Consider the following 25,843-nt stretch of genomic DNA (forward strand, 5'->3'; position numbering starts at 1 on the left):
GATGCAAAGCAACACCCACTCGCACTACTAGACGGCATGGTGCCAGGCACACTTTTTCCACCAGAGGGAGACAGGTCGCTCAAAAACGCATCAAAGCCACCTCTCCTGCCTCCAAAGCAGGCAAAGACAGCGTCTTGTTCACACAGCACAATGGGCAAAGGAGAAAAAGACTTCATAGGTCTCATACTAGATCCCCGAAATGCTCCAAAAAAAACAAAATTCAACCATGGAGCAAATGTCAAAGATAAGCACTGTGGAAAAACACATCAACTCTCTTCATGTCCTTTTTTTCTTTTCTAATTGGATGTAGTGAGTGGATTAAGTTTGTCATCCCACCCATAACAAACTGTGCCCTCTGCGCTGTCTAAATCTTTGACCCCTCCCCCCCACACCCCACTCCTCTTATTTTTGCTAGATTTTTTATTTTTATTTGCAGTGAAACTCCCTTCTAAGGAGAGAAAGCAGCACCAAACCGCCTCTTCTCCTGCCCCCATCGAGCTAAGCTAAAAAAACCCAGGCCAGCCTGTGGCCTCGTTACACGCCGCCCGCTAATAATGCATGCCCAAAGCCTCCGACAGCCGAGCTTCATACAGAAATACTCGAACCGACCACAGATCACGCGCTGAATCTCGATAGCTCCCCCAGTCCTCACAATTCTGGCTCCGATTGTATTTAAACCACCAAAGTAAAAAAAAAACAAACCCCACCAGTCTCCCAGCCCCTGCCTGCCTCCTCTTTACCCCATGTCCTGTCATATCTACCCTTTGCTCTAACCAGTAGCATATGTGTGTACTAACCAGTTTAATTTCCTTAGCCGTCCTAAGCTTGTCTTTTACTTGTAGCCTTTGCCCTTTTTTATCCAGCCTGTACCCTATTTCCTCCTCTCACCTCCCTCCTTTACCAGCCTTCTTCTTTGCTGCAAAGCATTTCCCCCATCTTCCGTTGCTAGATCTTAGCCTCCTTATTTTCACCAGAGAAACCAGAGACCTTCAAATCAGTGGAAGCAGTTCTGAGGAGCGCTTTTCTTTGCCCAGAAAAAAAACCTAACATGCTGACTTGAAGTTTAGTACCGTATTGACCCGAATATAAGACGACCCTGATTATAAGACGACCCCCTCTTTTTCAAGACTCAAATTTGAAAAAATACTTTTTTTTAACACCAAATTAAATTTTTATACAGAAAATAATTACAATACATCTGAAACAAATGATTATAACAATATATTTGAGAGAAAAAGCCTGTTATTTTGCCTCATTCAAATCATGATCTTGAAGTTTGCATCATAACTTCTTCGACCCACTTTTCTCCAGATTGTCGCTACGTTTCTCCATTTTCTGTTATCTCTTCTCTTATTTTCTTCTCTTTTCTTTCTTACCGCTATTTTTTATTTTTCTTCTTCATGCTACTGCTATTTTTATTTTTATTATTCGTGACAGGGGGTCGCTTTGGCCTGGGGAGTTAAGTTCAGCATTCGCTTTAAAGATATCTGGCGACATCTAGTGTTGTGAATGGGTATAACGTCTAGACCCCGAATGTAAGACGACGCCCACTTTTTCAGTCTTATTTCAATGCAAAAAAACCTGTCTTATATTCGGGCCAATACGGTAATTCTTATTAGGTTTTTCTTCTGTGGATTTTTGTGAGCTTTACGAGGCAAAGATCAGGTTACGTGAGATTAGATCAGAGGTGGATAATCCAGGTGCCATGAAGTAAAAACCCTGCCATGTTTCTGGATCAGCCTGTACATTTAGAACAGGGTCTTTCACTAACGACCTACCATCTACCTGCAGAGGAGCTGGTTTAGTGACCGGTTGGAACAACTGCTGGACTGGATTTTTACTTTATGGCACCTGGATTAAACACCTCTGGATTAGATCCTTCTTAACTCCTCCCTGCTACATCTATTTTTGCCCGCCTCTGAAATGTCCATTTTCCCTGCACCTGCTTTCTTCCCTCTCACCTCCGTCCTCTGTATCTTTGCTGCCTCCAACCCCTCAGCTCTCCCCTGTCTCCTTCTCTTTACCTCTTTATCTATCCCCTCTACTCTCCTTCTCCTACTGCTTTCATCCTTTTACCCGAGCTGCTGTGGGAGCCGCAGGTTTTGTGGCCTCCGAGCAGTACAGGCTGTGTGCTAGCTCCCCTTGTTGTCTCCCTTCCCCCTGCTAGGTAGTGACTAACCATGTCCACCAGAGAAATGAGCCTCTCCCCGTCCGTGTCATGGAGATGCCGAAGCACGCCACCTACCCAGTGTGGGTGCCAGAGTGGCAAGCCGAGCGGGAGTTTCAGCTCATGACCTTCTGAGGAGCAGCGAGCCAAGGGTGGGAGGAGGGAGGGGGAGGGAGGAGAGGAGGAGGAGGAGAAGGAGGACGGAAAGTTGACAGGGCGGCGTCAACATTTCTTCAGTGTCGCTTGAAGAGTACAATGGGCTCGGGAGAGGAAGACTTGCAGTTTGACAACTTCTTTCTTTTTTTTTTTTTACTTTTTTTTTTGCCATTTTACAAAACGACAAAAAAAGAGAAAATGTTTCATCAACACAGCAATGTCGAAGACGCCCATTTCCTAGCCATGACCATTTTAAAACTACATTTACCTCTGTGTTGACAAGTCCTATAAAAGCACCACCAGCCACTGAGAGGTGACAGGTTACCATTCAGACACTGTTGTAAGTAGTTTACTTTATGTCAACAACAAAAAAAAAAATGCCTTAATGTCAGATAAAATTTCAGAATCGTACACACAAGATCCAGTCCAGCTATTAATCACAGATTAAAATGTGTTACATTTATGGCTCTGGGATTGGGACTGTGGAAACAGAGAAACATAGTTTGCAATATTAATTGAGTCAATAGTCTTTGACGATGCAAGTGACTCGTTTTGGGTTCAGATATTTGACCCATCCTGAATCTGGCTCCTAAAACAGCAGATATTAGAAAAGCCCCGCTCCTCCCTTCATAATAAATATATTTGGCTATTTTTTTTAAAGTGAGCACTTAAAATTCCAAGCTTCACATCAGACGTCACCTCATCTTTTCTCTGCTCTCGCGAATCAGTTTCACCAACCACAATCATTTCAAGCTGGTTTTGACCATAACTATCATCGGCCACTAGGTGTCAGCAGAGTACACATTATTCTTTCCTAGTGCTTCCATGGTCAATAACTAAATGATCTGTTTTGTAGTCTGTCTGTGTTCTCTTGTCATATTCAGACCGTGCGTCCCTCTTAGTGTTGAAAACAGATAGATAAATAATATCGTATTTTTTATACTTAATTCCATTCCACTTCATTTATTCATACAAATTCAACCCATTTATTGATGTCTGCCATCCAGTGTTTCCCATTCGTTATTTTAGTTCCTTACCTTGTTGCTGGATCTCGCCACATATGAGACAAAACATAAACAAAACTACAGCAAATATATAACCATTTCACATTGTTTTTTAATATTTGCAGATTTGTGCTTCTGTTTCCAACCTTTCTTCAACAAAAAGGGCTTTCCAACTCCTTCCGAATTAGAAGAGCATGATGGTTAAAAATAAAGAGTCCCCCTGCTTTGCTTATCCTGATAGAGAGGAGGTTATTGGTTGAGGAGCATGTTGCTGCTTTACCCTCAGTGCTTTACCGCATTCAGGGTGATGCATAGGAACCCGTAGGACTTTGCGCCTAACACAGCTTAAAAGTCGAGTCCAGTGGAGTGTTTGATGGCACTCAAAGTAGACTGTCTAATATCACCAAGTGAGACAGACTGTAGGGACTCTTCTGGAAACGCCCCATCCACCTTTTTTGCCCCGACCCCACCCTACCCCACCTCCCCAAGCTTTCGCTCTCATTCAGACACGCCATACGAAAATACGCTGTACAGTCAAGTCACTCTTGGAACTGTTATCCAGCCACCCAAAGGACACAACCTTTCCTTTCATGACATCACACTGCCTTTTCCCATAAATGAGGACTCAAGGACTAGATGTGCCAAGTTGTTGTTTTTTTTGTTTTTTTCCCTTCCTTTGTTTGGTCTGCTTTTATTTGATTTTTTTTTCATGTTTTCCAGGGCATATTTGAAGCATTGAATGGAATGGAAAATGTGGTATAAAAGTATGATCATATATAGGTATGTTAGAGGAGTTACTTTGGGTGATTTTATGAAGGCCTTCATAAAAAAATTAGCTTAGGCTGTCAGGCTGATGAGGGACATTATATCAAAAGTTACCAATAAATGAAACTGGGTTGCACCGACTTGTATGAATGTAGTTAAACGTAATATTGTTTTTATTTCATTTATTTATTTTTGCATTTAAAATTGTTTTTTATTCACTTATTTATTTTCATTTTTCCCAGTTTATGTTCGGTACAGAGATTATGAACTCTTGCGTAATCACTTTTCTATCATGAACGGATTGACAAAAATATAGACTGCTGTATATCTTGTATTGTATTTTATTTACAATGCTTCTCTATAAAAAGAACATACATATAAGGAATATATGAAATAATGCCTTTATTGTTCATCCAATATTTTGTGGGAACTGCAATGTTTGGCTCAATCTGTTGAATATTTTGAAGTGAATTTGTGACTTGCTTTGTATGGTGTCTGTATAGAAGCTGAACAAGTCATCATTAAAAAAATAAAATGTTTGAAAAAAATATATAAATGCAAGAGTTGGTTTACTTGAACTCAGACTCTACCTCTGATCCATTGGTGACTGGACATTTCTCATGTTCTGAGTGAGACCATACACACTCATGTCTGTCCCTAAATGTACCTCATCTCTTTATTTTTGTTGGGGTGGGAAGGTTATGTTTAAATGATTCTTTTTCCATGAAAGCAATGAATGCTGTCTGACCATTTTTTACCTCCACAGGCGCTACCGGAATTTCTAATGTCAGTTTGTTTTTATTGACACTTGGATTGCTTGAATTTGCAAAAGGATTTTATGTTCTGCCAGGTTTTGCAGGTGAAACCCTGGAGGACGCCACTGCATCAAAGCTGTCTTTAAAATAACTATTTTCCTTTCTCTCCTTTCTAACCTAACGCATTTATCACTCTACAAAAACCTTTGTCAATGTGAATATTGTGAAAGGCACAGCTGATTCTTCACTGGGTTGCACAGCAGTTGGTCTGCAGGTGCACTAAGGGCCTGCTCTGGGTCTCAAACAGAGGAAAGGATCCCCCCGAAGGGTTTCAGGGTTGAGTCATGACTCAGTGTGTGGTCGTCCTTGCTCTCCTCTGTGTTGAGATGTGTCTAGTGTGGTCTTGGTTTGATTTTTTTTTTCTTTTCTTTTCCTTTAACTTGCACGTCGGTGTTACTGCTGTTTGTTCCGCTAGTCTGCTTGTCTGTTCATTTTGTGCTTCTTTTGGAAATTTTATTTTGCCGACGCCGAGTTTTTCCAAAAAAATACTGCAGATGCTAAAAACACAAACTCCCTCACCTGCCCGCTCTCTGACCCCCAGTCTATCTGCTTCACCCACACAAGCCCCAACACAGCCAACTATTCCCACCTCACGCCCCGCAGCTCTCATTCTGCCTCGTTTTCAGGGTGTCGCTGACTGACTTTCTTGTTCTTTTGCAGTCACGGAAAGCCAGTGAACAGGCAAAGAGCGTTGACAGTAAAACAGACAGCATAGGCAGTGGAAGGGCCATACCTATCAAACAGGTAAGCAGCTGCACTGATGTTTTTCCTACATTTCCCATAATTCCCTTGGTAAGTATGGGTTGGGTTTTTTTCTGTCCCAGCCACGGGTTTGGTTTAATTTGGTTTTATTGAGGTACAGTGGCAGGACGATTCAGTGAAGTGTTACTCTGACCACTAGGTGGCGACAAAACATAATAAATACTGCAACACTTGTACAGGAGCTCAAGCGATCATAAAACATTAAATCATAGGCGTCAAAGACACAACAGGTTAGTTATAGATATTTTATTAGGTACTGTATACGCCCAATTAATGCATCTTTGATGTTAAGAATTGCCTAAAAATGTATATTTAGGTGGACACTTGCTTTTTGGGTGAGAAAATATACATTGTTTTCTCTCAAAGCTGACTTAAAATTACTACCGTACTTTTGATAACAAAGTGATCACAGCCCCAGATATTGACAAATGTATTTATTTGTCAGTTGGTGTATCTCCCACACACACATTCATAGTGTTTTTTTTTCACATTTCATTAAACAATTGCGCATTTTCTGTGTGTGTGTGTGGGTGTGTGTGTGTGTGTATATGTATATGTATATGTATATATATATATATGTATATATATATATATATATATATATATATATATATATATAATGTACACACACACACAAAATAATCGTTATTGTGATTGCTTCTAATTGCATGTTGGTAGTAATTTGGCGTGAAACATCATTCATGCGTATCCATATAATCAACTTGGACAGCCATAATTGGCTGATTATTTAATTAGATAGTAAAAAAGATTATTTTTTTTAACTAAAGATACTTGTGTATTTATCCGATCTTGTAGTATGCACATAATCTTACACTAGATGATACTTACCTGTTTTGACATATTCTTTTGCTGAGATACAGCTCTTGTTTATCCGTCATAAAGATTTTTTGTTGTTTCCCAGAAAGATCTTTAATCATTTTGTTTTTATTCATCTCTTTGAGACATCTTTTTCTTTTGCACCCCACTTGATATTTTTTATTTTATTTTATTTCTTACATATTTACTAATGGCAGTAAATTGGGCCAGTTGTATGGTAGTGAACACCGAGTCTAAGGATCATGTGTAAAGGTCCAAGTGTAACCCAAGGAAAAGAAGTGGACACATTGATTAGTAATCACTCGTGATTATTTGAGGGCTTTTTTAAAATGGGTCAGTATCCTCGTATTATCCTCTTTTACTTCAGATGATAGAAGATAATGTCCTTCTTTTGCACTTGTTGAGCCAGACCTCCTCATTTCCTTTGGGAGAAAATTGCCAGGGCTTCGGCCGAGCCGAAATAATGGCAGGGTGATGCTTCCAAGCCGCCTTGCTCAATCAGAACCATCCTTTTGAATGTATTACGGAGACAATATCCATCTTATGACATGTCTGCGGCTGATGGAAGAGATGCGCTTAAACAATAAAACAATTTGTGGGATTGAAAATGAAAGAAAAAAACTAGATATCTTTTGTATAAAAACAAGCAGAGCTGCTTGAAAATTGCAAAATGTTCCCATTAAAACAGAAATGTAATCATAATGCAAACTCTCCAAATGTCACATCTCTGCTTCTTCTTTTTTTTTTTTTTTTTTGTGGTTCGGGGAATTTGGAGTAATTTCCTGCAGAATCTAGCCAGACTGAAGATAAAAGTCCATAACCAGTCTCACAAGTATCAGGGTAACTTTGGTCAAGATAGCTAACCTGCAACCCCCCCCCCCCTCTCTGTCACACACACACACACACACACACACACACACACACACACACACACACACACACACACACACACACACACACACACACACACACTCACCTTTATCTACAAAGGGTTTGGGTGTGTGTGTGGGTGTGTAGGGGCAGTTTTACTGCAGATGTGGGCTGTAACCAGCTGATTTCCAGGCCAGTCAAATGCACAATCAAGAAGGAGATCAAAGTATCAATGTGGTCTTAATTACCACCACTCCCTCACCCTCTCCCTCGCCCCATCAGGCCAAATTACACATTAATACCACCCCCCCTCTGCTCCCCCTTCCCTCCAATCTATAAAAAATAGTGAGCAAGGATAACAATGCGCTCACCGCTGAGAAGCTGCCAGCAGCTCTTCAGCAGCATTCTTGCCCCATCCTGATTCCCACCCCCTAACCCAACACACACACACACACACACACACACACACACACACACACACACACACACACACACACACACACACCGAAACACACTTTTCCCCCCTCCCCTTCTCTCCTGACATGTTACAAAGGGCCAAGCTATCAGTCAGCCACAGCAGCAGGATGCAGCTTTTCTCCTGGTCATCCGACAAAAGAAGGGAGAGACACTATCTCCTCAGCGTAGATATGACAATTGTGTCGACACAGAGAGCGCGTCAGATGATCGCCCTGTTTCCTCATATCATCGCGGGCTGTAACACACCCATGTCTTTTGTATAGGAGGAGAAGCACAACAGTCCAAGTACAGTGGCTTTCATGTGAAAACATAAACACTGCCGTGCCCAATCCAGGGCAGCAGACATGGCCATAACTATGAATTATCTCCAATCATACCATGAATGAAATATGTCAACATCTATAATGGGCAATTGCTCAAATAAAATAAACAGAAAAAAGTTGATCTTCTCATAATTGTCTTAGCTCTTTATTGATCTGCACCACAACTCCGATAAATTATAAGAAGTTCCTCACTGATTACATGTATAGATTTGTGCATGCTCCGATAAGACCGCGAGATGGAACATATTTGCTTGTAAAACATACATTAAGAAGTTGCCACAGGCCCTTTGACTGGATCATTTACTTTGTAAGATTAGAGAGTCATTTAAAAAGTGTTTACACTTCTTTTATTGATCAAACTGAGAAGAGTCTCTCCATTCAGGAACTCATTGATCAAAGGACACAGTCCTTCCTGAAAAATCATCAAATGTATTGATACAAAACGGAGGTTTCTAGATGGTAAAAAATCACAGGTTGCAAATTTGTTTAATTACTTCTTAATCAATTACTTAAAATAAAATGAATAAATATACAGATTAAAGGATATTTGCTTAGTAGTTACCGCCCTCATTGTAATGACTTTTTAAATTTACCGAAATGCCTGACGAGTCTCACAAATTGCTCGGTAATTTTACCAATAAATACAACGCATTTCCGCAATATACATCTGTTTTATGCATTGTCTTAGTCTTGCATGGATTTTTTTTCACTTTAGGATAAAGTTTGGAAATATTTCTCTTTGCTCTGGAGTTTAATTATTTTACAATGAGTTGAAGAGATTTGTTCCCAGGCACTCGTGTTTGCAGTGAGTTTTTAGAGGAGATGGAAACCTTTACAAATTGGTTTTAATTTTGCAAAAATCTCAGATGACTGAAAGCTTTAAATAATGAAATGACATGAAATTATTAAAACATGGCATATTGAGCTCTCTGGAAGCTTTGTGCCTGCTCTGCAACCACTGATGTGGTGTTACACCCAGTCCATAGTTTCTGTTTATTTACTCAAAACCCGTAAATACTGTAGCAGCAATATTCAACACATCATTTGCTTGACAATCAAATGGAAACATGGTTCGCAAGAAGCTGCAAACATTCAGGTATAAGATAAAAGATAAGAAGCCACACCTCCCCACCCTGCCACCGCCACCCTCAGCCCAGATGAATCAGGGTTGGGATTAGGATGATTGTCGGCAAACAGCCTGGTGCACAGGTCATTGAGGGTCAGCTCTTCCTGATGTGTTAATCAGGATTAAAGCCTGCAGGATAGTCCTCACTAGCAAAAACACTACCCCTTTCGACCCCCTCTTAGCTCACACACGGGCCCAGGCTATAAAAGCACAAACACTGGCCCAGCTTAATCCCCTAATTAAGCGGGCCCCTCCTCGCTATTTAACCCCAGAGAACCCGCTGGCCCTTGCGCTCAGCAGCATTTGGTCACCTCCAGCAGAGGAACTGCATTGTTTACCAGTGGATTTACTCAGCAGATAAGGAAACCATCTGAAGCTCTAAAAGGCCCCGAAAGATAAAGTAGAATAGAATAAAACCTGAGTGGGCTTTGAAGAGGGGAGATCACACTCTCAAATCCCAGGATTGTGGGGTCTTCCAGAGTTCAGCTTGTAATGTGTATGAATGCAGGGAGGAGGCCTGGCAAATTGGATTGTCTTTCTTTTCTAAATGGTCTCTGTGCCAGAGAAACTCCTGACACCTTTGTAAATTCAAACGGTCACAAAAGAAAAACTAACACGCCATTAAACCTGTCAGCCATTAAACTCTTTCAGAACAAGAAAAGTCAAGTGATTAATTGCAATTTCCCCCTTGTTTTCATATTGCTTGCGTCATAATTGCCACTTTGCACAATGTCTAGTTGCTTTGTGATCCACTGCAGGGAAAATTCTTCATGCAACCACCGTAATGTATCTGTAATGGCAATAATAACACTGTTTTATGGTATTTAAGATCTAAAATGGCTCACATAATCAACCGTGCTGCTTTTAGGAGAGCGCATGATCACTGTGAGCGTCTGTCTCTCACAGGGAATCCTTCTGAAGCGAAGTGGCAAATCCCTCAACAAGGAGTGGAAAAAGAAATACGTCACACTGTGCGATAATGGCGTCCTCACTTACCACCCCAGTTTACATGTAAGTTTCAACTTCTCTCTTCATTTTCCTTTTTCTTTTCCCCGGTCACAGTTAGGGTCTGTCACACTACTGTTTGTACTTGAGTTTGCTGCCGGAGGTTTTGATGTGGGACTTTTCTCAATCAGCACAATCCCCATGATGTGATTTCAGCCTCATTGCTGCAGGGGATGAATTACAACTGTATACGCAGGAGTGTCTATAGAGACTTGCTGCTGTATGCAACGCTCATAAGGACCATATTAGCTAGCTCCGAGGGCTTTGAGGCTAGTGTTAAAAAACAGGGTGTCCTAGTGGTCATCTCTGCCCTCCCTGTGGTGTCCATCCATGATGTTGGCTAATGGAGACATGGCTGTGCGGCGGCGTGCCTGTCATGCCCAGACACCACGCTGGCTTGTATTTATAATGGTTCTCGCTGCATGGCAGCAAAGCCTGACCAGCCTCCCACATCCATCTTTGTCAGAATCCCGCTGGGCCGCTAATACCTCTTAAACACTCGGCTGGCTGGCGGCAGACAACTCAAGAAACCCGATGCTGCAGTCAGAGAGTTCCCCGCATCACTCTCTGATTCCTCCAGTCTCGTCTTCCGGATGTTACGATCGTTTGGATTCACTATATGAACAACTCTGGCTGCATTGTTTTTGTCTAATGAGACCGTTAAAACTTTTTAAAGCTTGCCCATTAGTTAGATGTGAACCTTGCATGGGGGGGCCTTGTTGCTTTGACAGTGTGTTAGTGGTTTAATTTACAGGCAGTTATTAGTAGAGCAGCGGCGGGCCACGGTGATGTATGTAATTGACTGAACAGGCTATCTCTTGATCATTACAGCTATTACGGGTCACCGGGGCAATCTATGAGTCTTTGAATCTGTTGACTTACAGAGGGAGGTGAAATAAGGCAGACAGTTACATTAGTGGGGTAACAGCTCAAGCTCATTTTGAGCAGTGGAGCAAAGACAAGGAAGGAGTAAGAAAGGAAAAGGAGGGGAGGCAGCCACAGAGTGGAAGAGGGGAACCTTTAATTTCGCAGTCAGCCAAGCCATCCACACAATCACCTTCTGTTAATTCTATCTGCTACATCAATTAAATTGTTTGTAGAAACTAATTGAATGTGGCTTAATCACACATCTTAATAGCTTTGCATGCTTCGATTTGGCTGTTAATTCCAGCAATAAAATGAAATGAGAGCGCTCACTGGGTAATTAGCGAGGAGGCTTGGGAAAGAAATGAGTGCTTTATGACACGGTAATAAACCAGCGGAGCCGGTGGGGGGACAGCAGAGGCCGAGCTCGCCTCTTTCTGGGTCTGTTTCTGCTGAGCCCAATGATTTTCACCTTGGCTTCCCACATTTAGGCGCTAGTCGCTTTAAACCAAATCAAATGGGCAAATTGAAAGGGAATGAGACAGTTTACATTCATTAAGCCTTACATCTCGCTGTTTGGAGAAACGGTGTGGGCACAGGTGATGTATAATGGCTTTACAATCATTTTTCCACTAACACACATCCTTAGTGGAAGGTCTAAGATGGGTTGTGACTAATGGGAAAGGAAATTGAATAGTCTTTTAATTTGTTTTTCTTCCATAATTCCTGGATTCTGTCAGTCCACTGCGGGTAATCAAGTAGCTATTTGGACTCTCTCTATTATAGACTCCTCACTCCTGTCATGTTCTTGTTTTTAAATGTCTGTAGGATTACATGCAGAATGTTCATGGAAAAGAGATTGACCTGCTAAGGACAACAGTCAAGGTACCTGGAAAGCGGCCACCCCGGGCAGTGGCGACGGTTGCCCCCACGGCTAGCCCCAAAACCAACGGACTGAACAAGGACCGCAGCACCTTGCAGCTCGGCATTGGAAACACAGGTTTGAATCCCACTTTTTTTTGTTTTTTTGTATAATTAAGATACATTAGTTCAGATTTTCCAACTGGAATTTTGGATTAATTGAGAGTTATCACTTTTTATATCTGAAACACCTCCTGAATATGATTGGCAACACTTTTATGCTGTTGCCCACAAAGTTGGAATAATGTTGTTGTTAGAAGCATTAGATGAGGTAAAAAATGTTTTTGTCTTTTTTCTACTTTATGAGCAACAGTGTAATAAAAATGACACATCCTATGACTAACTTTGCAGTGATAGGCAATAAAGACCCAGAAAAATGCACTTGGTTGTCTTTGGATCTGTGCTCGTGATGCACGGAGAAACTTTTTTTTGTTTTACTTTTAAAAATATTACACAAGTTAAAGTCATAAGCCATAATTAATTATACGTGGTGTAGCTATTTTGTGGGATGTGATCTGGACCCTCGTCCCGGTCTTCCAGATGAATCTGGGAAGGAGTTGTCCATCCACCTCTGAGAAACCAGGAACAATGAGGATGGACAACTGCCTCACCATTAGACCGGTTGTCAACAAAAATGGAAGAAAGGCTATAAAAGCATGCATAAAATTATTATAGTAATACGATGTGTGTTATTTGCTTTTATAGTGTGTTATAACTATATTTCGTGATTTTCAGAAAATTATACCTATAAATATACCCTGTAGTTCAGTCAATTATAGAAGTGTGTAAAAGTTCATTCTTCAAGAAAATGATTTAGGCTTGATGTTAAAATTCATATTAGTAGTACTCAAAAGTACAGTGTACTGCATTGTTTCTGCCTGTAAACCATCCATCCATCCATCCATCCATCCATCCATCCATCCATCCATCCATCCATCCATCCATCTTCAGCCACTTATCCTGAACCAGGTCGCAGGGCCAGCAGTCTTAGCAGAGAAGCCCAGGCTTCCCTCGCCCAGACACTTCTTCCAGGGGGACTCAGAGATTTTCCCAGGCCAGCTGAGAGACATAGTCTCTCCAGCGTGTCCCGGGTCTTCCCCGGGGTCTCCTCCCGGTGGGAAATGTCTGGAACACCTCCCTAGGGAGGCGTCCAGGAGGCATCCGATACAGATGCCCAAGCCACCTCAGCTGACTCCTCTCAATGTGAAGGAGCAGCAGCTCGACTCCGAGCTCCTCCTGAGTGACTGAGCTGCGGAGGAAATTCATCTCGGCCGCTTGTATCCGCGATCTTGTCCTTTCTGTCATTACCTACAGTTCTTGACCATAGGTGAGGGTGGGAGCGTAGATTGACCAGTAAGGCTTCACAGCAACGGTCCGGTACACAGACCGCATGACTGTGGATGCTGCACCAATGCGTCCGTCAATCTCACGCTCCATCTCTCCTTCACTCGTGAACAAGACCCAGAGATACTTGAACTCCGCCACTTGAGGCAGGACTTACCCAGAGAGGGCACACCACCCTTTTCCGGTGGAGAACCATGGCTTCGGATTTGGAGTTGCTGATTCTCATCCTTGTCGCTTCGCACTCGGCTGCAAACCGCCCCAAACTCAGCATTTAAAACTTGACACCCTTTTCCCCTTCAGTGTAGTGAGCAGTGGTTTTCAAAGAGGATATTTTACAGAACAGAGCAGGAAATCAGTGACTTGAAACATAATTGAGTAGTTGTGTCCTTTTGGGAACAATATAAAACACAAATAACACCTCTGCGCACATCACATAGAAAGGTGATTGTGTGTGAGTATGTAACACCAGTTTGAACGTGTCAGTATGTTTTTATAGTCCTCGTGGCTCCACACTGTATTTACATGTGTACAGAAATACTCTTACAAATGCCTACAGCCTAAAACTATACTGATCATAGCAAAGAAGAAACAAGGGACATACATCAGAGAGTTGTGTCTGCAGAGAAATACACCACCGTACAGATGATGTAGATGTATTCCTTTGGTGTGAGTGTAAATATTGTTTTTATGGGAATGTTTTGCCTAGGATGTTGGAGTGTTGAGTGTTGAAGTTCCACAATGTAGCGAATCCTGCTTAAAAGTGAATGTATACTGTAGTTGCACTTGCAGCAGCTTTTGCATCTCTTTGCGGAAGTGATTGTGGAACTCAATTAAAGCAGAAACTAAGGCCCTGTTTACACAGAGCAAAAACGGTGGCGTTTTCATGCGTTTTGGCCGTTCCTTTACACGAAAACAAAGCTCAAAGTCACCAAAAACGATCATTTCTGAAAACTCCGGCCAAAGTGGAGATTTTCAAAAACTCAGTTTTCACGTTTGCTTGTAAAGGGAAACGGAGATTTAGGCTTCAGAACGTCACATTATGAGACAGAAACGTCTCCAGCATCATGTGTGCGACCTGTGTTTACAATTAGTTTGGCCACCGTCAATATTTTCTTGTATTTTACCTGTTTTATATTCTAAAATCAAACTTAAAAGTAACTCCACTTCTCTGTCACTCCAAACGAAAGACTCTCGTTCCATCTTGGAAGTAACTGGCAGTCTGATTTATGGTTCCGCATTACACCAACGCAGAGCCTACGGCGTAGGGTACGCAGCGACGCGCACCATACGTAGGCTACGCCGTCGATTTAACGCGGAACCATATTATTCAGGCTTCACACGTGTCATTTGTTGACGTTTTTTTTCCAGGATTCCGATTGGCTAGCAGGACTTTACGCTTCTCGTTACACTGCCCCCTGCAGGTTTGGATGCTCATAGCACCCTTAACAGCGTATTTATCCGGGTTTGTGTAAACGAGGATATTTTTCAAAACGTAGAGGGGGAAATATCAGTTTTTGTAAATACCCGGCTATGTGTAAACGTGGCCTAAGGCTATGTCCACACTGATCCATATTTGTTCCAAAATGCCATTTGATGACAAAATCAATGCACATCTGTGTCGGAAAAGAAATCGATATCTTCCTATCTATCTATTATACAAGAAAAAAAAAAGAAATATATCAACGTTAAATGAAATCACCGTAAACATGTGAGGTAATCCTTGCTCACTGTATGAAAACCAGGCTGAAAGTTTAGATTAAATAATCCTCTTATAAAGGCTTTTGGACTTTAGACAGTTCCAGTATCATTAAATGCAGACTTTTCCAACAAAACAGCTCATACCAAGAACAACAAAGTTTGTGCCCGTCCATATTGTTGTTTACAACATTAATAAGGCGCAGTGAATCAAGGAATCCTGACAGCAATCGGAAAACAAGTACAGTCTGTTACAGGTTCCAGATGTTTAAGTCATTGTTCTTTAGTCTGATACATCAGAGTCATGGGGTTGAATCAGGTGTGTTGAAGCAGAAGAACACTGGTTCAGGTCATCTTTATTAGACCGCAACATTTGTGTTTTCAAACTGAGACAGGATTTTTTCACGGTATGGTAGCAGGTGTAACTGATACAAAAAATGCTCATGTCCAAAAAGAAAAATGTATTAATTTGCAGGTATCTTAGGATAACAGGTTTGTGTGCAATCGGTAGATATGATGACAATTTAGATCGCAAAGATTTTCATAATCATTTTCAGCACCGTGTCTCACACCACAACAACATAGTCCTTTGTTCGCTTGTTTGTTAGACTTTAATTTTGCCAGGAAAAAACTAAAGAGCCAGCAAAAAACACAAATGAGTGTATATTTCAGGTTGATAAGTATATTTTAGACATATCCCTCATGTTGCAGCAAAATTAAGCCACACAAGTTTCAGTAGTTTATTCAAAGGAGAACAAAGCAGAGCAGAAGCAGCATATGTAGGAACCATTAGCTCACAATTTCAATAAAGAAAATGTCTAAATGCATTTGATTTGGGAAGCTGTGCTATAAAGTTATGGAAGCATAACACGGATGCCTCTGAACCTTACACACTTTAGCTTTAGTTAGTAACACATCATGATCATGTTTGGCTGAACACGGTACATAAAGGTGCCTCAAAGATTTAACAAATCACACGTATAATGTGTAATAGATACCCAATTAGTCTTTTATTACTGTACTAATTTTATGCTGCTTCCCATTTGTGATTTATCATAAAAATGGCTCCCGAGAGGATAATTAACTCCTTTCTGTAGGTTTCTTTCAAGCAATTAGCTGCTACGTACTACATGCAATGATGACTTAATGACCACTGTGTGACAAATCTATTAATTCTCCGAATTACTAAACAGGGTTTTAGATTGTATTTAAGCATCAATTCGATGTTTGAGGAGTGATATCACAAGAAAAGAGAATATTTTAGGCCGCTGTGACATTGGCCTAGTTGTTTTATTTAATGTTGGGAAGCAGAGACAGATTTAAGTTTGGGCCAGGGTTTGTCTATACCTTCGAGTTTAAAAATAGAGCTCTTCTCTCTGCAAGCGATACCACTAGAGGCTGCAGAGAGTCTGGCAGGCATGTAGAGGGGATGTCAGCGACAGGATCCGGGGTTAGGATTAAGAGTAATTAATACTAATTAGCGAAATGATCCCTGGAGGCATCCGGGTTCTCACATCAGCTGTGAAATGGGCACAATCTTTCCATTACCCAGGCTAAAACTAAACAACTGAGATTTGCTTAATTGCCGAAGACGAGTCAGTGGGAACTGTTGGGACTGCCCAGGCAGGTCAGGCCAAGGTGTTGCCACTGCTGAATGGGTTAATCAATCAAAAACGTGCACTGGACATTAGGTTTAGGGATGCTTCATCCTACAAACTGCTCACCTCGAGTGTTGAGTCATCAGGGCAAACAAAAGGCCATGAAAACAGCTCGGATGAGGTTTACAGGATACAACACCAACTACATTTTAACCCAATTATATTTGTTTCATTCAAAGGAGTTCTTAATAACACATTTCCAAGATGTTCTTTCACAACCCATTTCTGCATCAGGGAACAATGTAAAGGAGATTTGCCTTAATCTCCATTTAGGAAAAGAAAGGTTACCAATCACATCAGGTCTCTCTCCGGGTGGAGGACCCTCTTGTGATTATGCGATCGGGATTTTGATTTCATTAGACATGCAATTGATGAAGGGAACAAAGGGGTAATTTTTCATTCACGGCGTCTAAATCACAAGTCTTGTCTTTGCCTTTGGTAATTCATTCATTCCTTCCATCTGAAGACCTTTATAATCACTGGGAGAAGAGGGATAGCGACGGAGAGCAGGAGGGGCGGAGTGGATTGGCGAGATGGGGAAGATGAAGAGGAAAGGTTGAGAAGACATCGGATAAATGTGCAAACGCATGCGCCCATGAGTTTGCCGAGCGGCCAGGTTTAATTCCTTTGCAGGGTGCAGAGCGGAACCGTTTTAAATATGATCCTCCCTGTTAACATGCGTCCTGCCGTGTCACTAGCGACAGATACACTGTATCAAAGTATTAATGGGGCCAGTCACTTCTAATCAATCCTGTGGAAGGGAGGGATGCTCTCTCTCTCTCCAAGATGAGAAGGTGGAAAAAAAACAGGAACGTGTTTTAGCTCCTTTTGACTTTGTACCACAATTTGTCTCTGGGTCCTAGAGTTCTGTTGAGCAACGAGCCACAGTCTCTGACCAGCAGTGACAACATCCAAACACTTGGTCAATATTACCACAATGTAGCTTGTTGTAAGATACAATTAAGGAGTAGTTCCAAACTGTTTGGTTCTGGCCCTTCTGATGTCTTTGGGTAACAACCCTTTTTTTCAATTGAACTCATTGCTTAACACTATAAATAATAGGAAAAAAAAGTTCTCTTATCTTTCTTTTATAGCTGTAAATGAGGCTTAAAGATGAAATCATGGTGCCAAAAAAACAATTTGCTGCCTGCTGCAAATAGTTTGTGAAATCCAGCTCTGAATGCACGAGTGTGAATCCAAATGTTTATAGGTGAGTTGTGATGGGGAGTCACTGCAGCTGCAGCAGGAAGGGTGGAGGGAGACATCTGGGCATCGGTTGTGATGATGGCCGTGGATTACACCGCCACAGATGATGTGTTGCCCGGCTCACATTAGCATGAATGCTTCATTATCTCACTACATGTACATAATGGCAACAACTCCACAGAGGGGTCAGGGCTTGTCACGGCTCATCAGCCCACTGACGGCCCGACCTAAAGAGAAATGAGAAGAGGGGGGAACTGCTCCCCGCTAATCCATCGCCTCCACTTAACTCCTCTGGATAGCATGCGGTAGATACTATATGGCTTTTCTCTTTTTATGTACCCTCCATTATTAGAGAAAATATTACTTACACAAGCACGGGAAATTAGGAAAATTCAACATTTTCCTCACTGGAACAAAAGCTGTTAACGTTGATAATTATGTAATTAGTGCAAATGTAATGTTTCAACTCGTTTTCCAAAAGGAGATAGACTGTTAAAAATTTGACCAGACAACAATATTTCCCTGCAGCCATAGATTGCATCTAGCTTTACGTGGCTAAAAATAATCAACTTAAATTCTCATTATGCAAGCTAATCTTCGGTTAAGTGTGTATTCAGATCCTCTCGCCGTGAGTTTGTTTGCTGTTTTCACAGTCATCGTTGTCGGGCCACGATGGTTGTGTTTCTTTGATAAGTGAAGTGCGCTGGAGTCGGGCCTGGCTGGATCTGTTACCGTAGTCCTCTTGTAAATACCACAAGCTGATTATTTCTGCACTGTAATTACATTATCTTCCCCTTTATGCAGGGTGGTCTCAGGGGATTAATGGATACAGCATGTATAATTCATTAATCATTAGCATCCAATCTGACAATTAGAGATGTTCTTTTGAATTTTAAGTATTAGTCAAGATGTTTTGTCATTACCTAATGTTTCTCGCATTTTGTCTATCCTTTAAAAAAAAAAAGGATACTATCCTTTTTTTTTAAAAAAAAAAGGATATCAACAAGTCAAACATCACACTCAAAAAATAAAAGTTTGTCTTTTTTTGTATAGTAAAGAAATGTAGAGGAATGCATCCAAATATGAATATGATAATAAGTCTTGAGACGACATGCAGCCACGATGCTGTGATTTACGCACACTTTCGTTACAATAAAGCAATTTGGATATTTCAAAAGACATGTCATGTGTTTATTTTATGTTTAAGTCATCTGTCAATTTTTCAAAAGCAAAGTTTCACATTTTCTCTCCAATTCTTCCTCTCTGCCCCCGCCCCCCCTCCACCTCCTCCTCCTCCTCCTCCTCCTCCTCCTTCCTCCTGCTCTGATTTCAGCATGCTAATTTAGTCGGAGCTCCTCAGCATGATTCCCTCGCTCTGTCTCCCATTCTCGCTGCGATTCTGCTCCCTCCCCTCTGGGACCTGAAGATTAATATTCCCGAGCCCAACAAGATAATTACTGATACTAATTAGACATGATTATGTGAATTTGATACACTTATTACTCTAGATAATGAGTAGGACATATTATCCTAACAAGCACCCGTGCCGCTTAGTTTACTTTACACACGAGCCACACGGTATATTTTCTGTTATTGTACTCCTCAATCAGAAACGGATGTTCTCTTGTAATTATTGAATAAAAGGCCATGATGTGTGATACCTATAAGATGGGAAAGCATTGTTGAGAAAATCAGATAAATGTGCTGTTTCCAAAACAAAAGCCCTTTCAGTGTCAAAGCATTTGCTTTGTAAGATTGAACTGATCTTTGCCTTGTAAATCGGCTATCTAAGTGAGTTTTTTAGTAGTTATATTGCCTTTTTGTCTTTTATTATAAGGTTTTCTAACCCTCAGTAGTTTGGTTTTTTGGGAGAAATTTGAAACGTGTCGCTCTGAGATGCCGGTGTTTTCCAGCTTCAGCATGAAGGATGTGAGTGAGTTTGAGAGTAGTTAAGATGTGCGGCAGCAACTGCTCACGAGCGGGAGGGAAGGACCCCTCATGGCGTAGCCTAGACCATGAATTAGTAAAGAGAGCCAGGCGTCCGTGGTTTGCCTGATTGGATGTTGGGGAGAGAACGCCTGCTGACGCCAGTCGAGATCGATGTGGCAGTCAGAGGGATGAGGCGAGATAATTAGCGTTCAGAGTGTATCTTGTTAATTAAGGGCTAATTAGAGGCAGAGGCGGAGGGAGAAGGATTTTGTCTGTGTGTGTGTGTGTGTGTGTGTGTGTGTGAGCAGAGCTGGTTGACAGATATTTATATGTGCACAAATAGGTGATATTTGCATTGTAGTTCTGTAAAAACAACATACAATTCCTGACCCAACTGCATCATTATCACCTCATTACAATGTTTTTTGTTAAACAATAACAATCTTGACAGATTGCGTAAAGAGTCTGAAGAACTGTGCAGAAGCGTGATTTTGTCATCTTTGTCACGTCTCCTCCAGGTGCTCCTCACTCCAACAGCAGCTCGTCCCTGCAGACGGGCGGCTCGGCGTTCGGCGGCAGCAAGGACGGCATGCACCAGCGCTCCTTCTCCGTGTCCAGCGCTGACCAGTGGAATGAAGCCATCAACACCAGTACAAGCAGCGGTGCCGGTAAGCATCACACGAAGCATCAAACAGAATGGATCTAGAGAGGTGGCGTTGTCGGAGCTGCCATTTCCCCAATTTTTTTTTTTTTTTTTTTTTTTAGAGACCATTGAAACAAGCCTCATTTTCTTGATTAGGTGATCAGAGCTGTGATCGCTTTGACCTTTATGGCTGCTGCTGATAGAAGCAGCATGTTCAGGGGAGGGGAACGGTGAAGGTTAACTTTCTGCCATCGATGCGTCTCCACTTACTCCCTCCTTGTCACTGTACTTGAGTGAAGTAACATAATATATTCACCATGTCTGCACCCACCCACCCCTCAACCATCCTGTCTTTACCTTCCATCTTACTCTCTGCCTCCCCCCCTGTCTGTTTTCCTCTCTTTTCTTTCGAAGAGGAAAATGAATGCTTTTCAGGGGTACCATTCATCACCAGTTATTTCCCTCTCTTTGTGGTTGGCAGTAAAAAAGCACTTAAATGCACATCAACAGAATAACAGTCATTTCCATGCATGTTTGCACTCTGGTAGTTCTCATTAGCACGGCGGCGGCTCCCCCCCCTCCTCATGGGCTCCCAGGGGCCCCGGCAGTTTAAAGAGCGCACTTTACGAGCGCTGCTGGAGTCCAACTGCACGGCCCTTGTGGTTCCGCAGACAAGCCTGTCTCTCATTTGGAGCTGCCGAACGATCAATTCTGCCTGGACGCAGGCACTTTCATCACCCCCTACCCCCGTCTCCCATCAGCAGCATGCCCAAAGCAGAATTACTTAGATTCGTGGGGTCCTCAAATAAATGAGCATGAGTGTGTTTGTGTGTGTGTGTGCTCCTGCAAACATTTTCAGTGTGGTTGTTTGCATGTGAACTTTTTCAACAAAAAAGTGTTTGCATGTGTATTATAATCTATCTAAGAGAGGGGAAAAAATGTGTCAGAGTTTGTTAATGTCGCAATCAAACTAGACGACAAATAAGACTTCCTAAACATCACACTGTGGAAATTAGGAGGCGAGAATTTCCTCCATTCATATTTGTTAAACTGAAAAGCTCTTGATATTAACATAGCTCATTAACCAGCAGCCAGTCTTCAACTAAATCAGATTCACAATTTGCTCCATTATTCTATTTTCTTCAATTATTTTCATGCTACTCTTAAGGTAACCACAAATGAGTATGAGGCAAATGAGCTGAAAACAATAGTGGGAACGTGTCACATGATAGATTATGTTATAAGAAGAGCGGTGTCTCTGTAATCAGTGCATAGTCAGTGCAGGCAATAAAAGGCCTTTACGCCGAGAGCAACATCTCTGCAGCTTGCAAACTTTGGCTGAAAATCTACTTCTTTATGTCTCCTTTCAATTTCAGAATTCAAATTAAAGCAGCAGAACGCATCTGTAGTATAAAGTGTGACTGTACCATCAGAAAACATAAGCTTGATTGAAATGCGACTCTCTTATTTTTCATCTTAATGCGTCTTCAATAATCAATAGAGGGTGTTCCACACAAAAGGGCGCTCATGTTTTGTCATTTGAATTGACTTGAACCCAGCCCAATCACTCCATTATCCTTGGTGAAGGTTGCAGGTTATAACATAAAAATGTGATGCAAAAACAGCAGATTGATGATTCACCGGAGAATGAATGCATTTTAGCCAGGTAACTATTTCCATATTATTTAAAGAGTGCTCTCATTTGTTAACCTACAGAGCAAAGGCAGAAGCAAAGATAGTATCATCACTTGAATATTGAGCGCAGCTTTTTGATTAAATCCCGGACCAATTTTTTTTATCGCTTGCATTCATAAAGACACCCATATTTAATGCGCCCGGTGCTTGTTTAGATCCTGCTCTCCTTCGTGCAGCTCAGCCTTTGAGCCTGGATTAAAAGTAGCAGTCATCTGACTAATGTGATAAGACTGCTGATGACCAGAGCTGAAGTCGCAGAGTAATGTCCTCTTGCTTGCCTCACAAAATGACAGCTGAGATTATTCCAGTGTCTCTTTGTGGGATGTTTTTTAGATATTTCTCTTACCCAATTCATAATCTGTCACAAAAATATACAGGAAAGATTTGTGGTAATTATTTGCAGGAATTTTCTAAGCAAATCTTTCCTTATTTCAAACTAATGAATATGAAGATTTGTATTCTTTTTTAAATGATTTAGCAAATTAAAATTAACATATTATGATTTCAAAATTAGTGGTCAGACCAGTCAGTTGTGATATTTAATCTTATTGTTCTAACAGTTTTAGACTTTTTCACAGGTTTCTGCCACTTTGGGGCATAATCAATCAAGAAATAATCAGCATATCTATCACCATCAGTTGATTCCTTCATGGAAGAGATTTTAATTTGTATCTATGTGAGTCTCAACAGCAAACATTTATAAACCAAAACACCCTCATGATTGCAACATCACTTTTCTTTGAAGGTATGTGTGTTGTATTTCCTGCTCGAGTTTATGTCGCTCTATTACAGCTACTCTTACTCTTACAAGTTTGCAGATCATCATCAGGTAGTTAATGCACAGATAGCCTCTTCCCGCGGCCCCGTGTCTTATACGTCGGCCTCCTGATGTGAGGGTGATAGCGTGTGGGGCGTTTGATTTCGACGCCAGGCCGTAATGAAGTTTGACATTTAGTTTGGAGAGAGCAGCAGAGCGCGATCAGGCCTTGATTAGTACGCTCTAATTGAGGATAATAAGGGGGAGGCGGTGATTGTTTCTAATTTTGCCATTAATTGCAGCCGTTGGTTTTGATTGAGGACAGGCAGAGCTGCCATGTCAAGGGGTCTGGCGGAATCATGGCGCTCCTCTCCTCGAACCTCTTGAATAACAATGAAATGATTTCCCCCTCCCTTGAACCTCCCCCCTGCTGCTCGCTCTCTTGCGCTTTTTTTTTTCTTTCTTTTACATTCTTGTTTATTCTCAGCGTGTCATTGGTAAAGGCAGGAAGCTGTTAGCAGCTCCCTCTTTGTCTCAACCCACAGCCGTCATCCTGAAGCAGCTTTAAACTGCCATCTCTTTGGTGGGACTTTAATACGCTGTAATCACAGGTTAGGCTGCTACCTATCCTGCTGCCCAGGTGATCTTGGCTGAGTGGTAAAGAGTCTCCTGATCCCCAGCGTGCCTCATTACCCAGCTTGGTCCTGATGGCTCTCATACACTCTAACAGCTAGCTAATAAAGTCGCAGGGATTTCTACGCTTTCTGAATTAGTTTAGTTTCAACTTCATAATTCTCATCTTAACCATTTTAATTTAGCAGCCACGGCACAGTTTAGAGCTAAGGACCACTTACAGGAAATAGACTGAATATAAAACCATCAAGATGCTTTTATATTGCTGCTTAGTGATTAGGAATGGGCGATATTTTATTGTTCACGATAAACCGTCAAAAAAATTCCTCACGATAAGAATTGGAAGGAAGGAAGGAAGGAAGGAAGGAAGGAAGGAAGGAAGGAAGGAAGGAAGGAAGGAAGGAAGGAAGGAAGGAAGGAAGGAAGGAAGGAAGGAAGGAAGGAAGGAAGGAAGGAAGGAAGGAAGGAAGGAAGGAAGGAAGGAAGGAAGGAAGGAAGGAAGGAAGGAAGGAAGGAAGGAAGGAAGGAAGGAAGGAAGGAAGGAAGGAAGGAAGGAAGGAAGGAAGGAAGGAAGGAAGGAAGGAAGGAAGGAAGGAAGGAAGGAAGGAAGGAAGGAAGGAAGGAAGGAAGGAAGGAAGGAAGGAAGGAAGGAAGGAAGGAAGGAAGGAAGGAAGATAGATACATGTCCGTTGATGACGTTTTTGTGTAACAAACATGGCGGATCTGAGAGAGAGATAGATTTATAGTTACAAAGATGGAGTTGAATTAGTATTTTTTTTATCGTCATTTTCATCATTATCGGGATAAATGCCAGAAATTATCGTGATACATTTTTTAGTCCATACCGCCCATCCCTATTAGTGATATATTTGTTCTCTGTTATTATGTAGAAGACTTACTTACTAAGCTTTGATACAAACGTGGACACATTTAAGGTGCAGGGTCATTTTCCACAACACGAGGGGCATAAATTGATAATTAGAGGTGTTTATGACATGGTTTGGGGCCCCGAGGGGCAGCCCTCCCCTTTAACCTCAAGCGACATTAAACAAATGCTGGCTGTCACGTTGGAGGCAGGTTTGGAGCTCACGTCTTTCACCCGCCATACGGAGCTGAGCTGGCGGGACAGACGCTGGTATGGAGAGGGAGGAGGAAGCAGAGGGTGGAAAGGAGGAGGGGGGGGCACACGGAGGACCCCTGTGCCCCCAGCTGTCTGAGCCAGCTAATGACTCGTCTCAGGGGGGCTGTTGTAAGAGAGCAGGGAAATTGAAACAGACGCCTGGACCAGGAGCTGCTACATGTGTGGTTGCGTGCTGCCATTCAAAGCACCAGAGAGCGTAATATATGTACTCCAGCACATGCAGCTTTGTAGCGTTCTCTATGTGATGCCGTATAATCAATAAATGTTACTAATCAAAAAACACTTTGTTGTTTTTGCTTAAATATATATTTTTGTGAGGATCAAATACATTGGAATAGTTTTTTATAGCCCACGTTCATTCCATTAATGACATTCCTCTTTGTGTACATTCACCCTCATCAAGATTAATTGAGAAGAAGAGGACGGATAATGATACGGGTCTCAGGTGTTGTCTCCTATATTTTACCCACACTCAAACAGTGTATCCCCCAGCCCTCTGAGCGCCACTCTCCCCCCATGTAAGCGTCTTCAAACCCCTGCTGAGCTCATCTTACTCCTTCAAGACAGCCCCATCTCCCTAAAGGTAATGACCGAATTAGGCCTAATGTTGTACACTGGCTAATGGCACAGCGCTGCACATTATAGCATGTGCAACTGGCAACAACAACAGCAATAATCTCTGAGCCCCTTGTCCTCCTGCACTCCACCCCTGGGGCTGGGACAGTGCGCAGGGAAATGAATGGAGTTTGCCACACTACAATGAGCTTTTGATGGGAGACAATGGAGGAGGCTGCCAGCCCCACACAGGGTGGTAAGAAGAGAGCAATATGGGGCCCATCCACCGGCCCTCCCTTCCCAGCTTCCCCCGGGCTTCTTAATGGCATCCGGAGGGGAAAAGAAGGGAAAGTGATGTCAAATGTCAGGAAATCAGAAAGATGGGAAGCTGACAACCCCCTCCTCTCATCCTATCCCTTTTGCCCAACGGTAGCACAGGTTAATATCACATTTATAAAATCACTTACAAGAAACAAAGCCGCCTCTTAGCCCCCT

The 25,843-nt window shown here is 42.0% G+C and overlaps 1 protein-coding gene across 3 annotated transcripts in view; it reads left to right on the forward strand.

Annotated features, from left to right (window-relative positions):
* The window catches only part of agap3 (ArfGAP with GTPase domain, ankyrin repeat and PH domain 3), a 142,766-nt gene that overhangs the window by 78,794 nt on the left and 38,129 nt on the right, over positions 1-25,843 (forward strand). For all 3 annotated transcript variants that reach the window (XM_061732485.1, XM_061732487.1, XM_061732484.1), the window contains exons 9-12: positions 5,568-5,651; positions 10,209-10,313; positions 12,000-12,171; positions 20,443-20,592. In XM_061732485.1, coding sequence (XP_061588469.1) covers positions 5,568-5,651; positions 10,209-10,313; positions 12,000-12,171; positions 20,443-20,592 — 511 coding nt within the window. The remainder of the gene's footprint in view (positions 1-5,567; positions 5,652-10,208; positions 10,314-11,999; positions 12,172-20,442; positions 20,593-25,843) is intronic.

This window comes from Cololabis saira, chromosome 10, assembly GCF_033807715.1.
Source record: "Cololabis saira isolate AMF1-May2022 chromosome 10, fColSai1.1, whole genome shotgun sequence".
NCBI classification, from domain to species: Eukaryota; Metazoa; Chordata; class Actinopteri; order Beloniformes; family Belonidae; genus Cololabis; species Cololabis saira.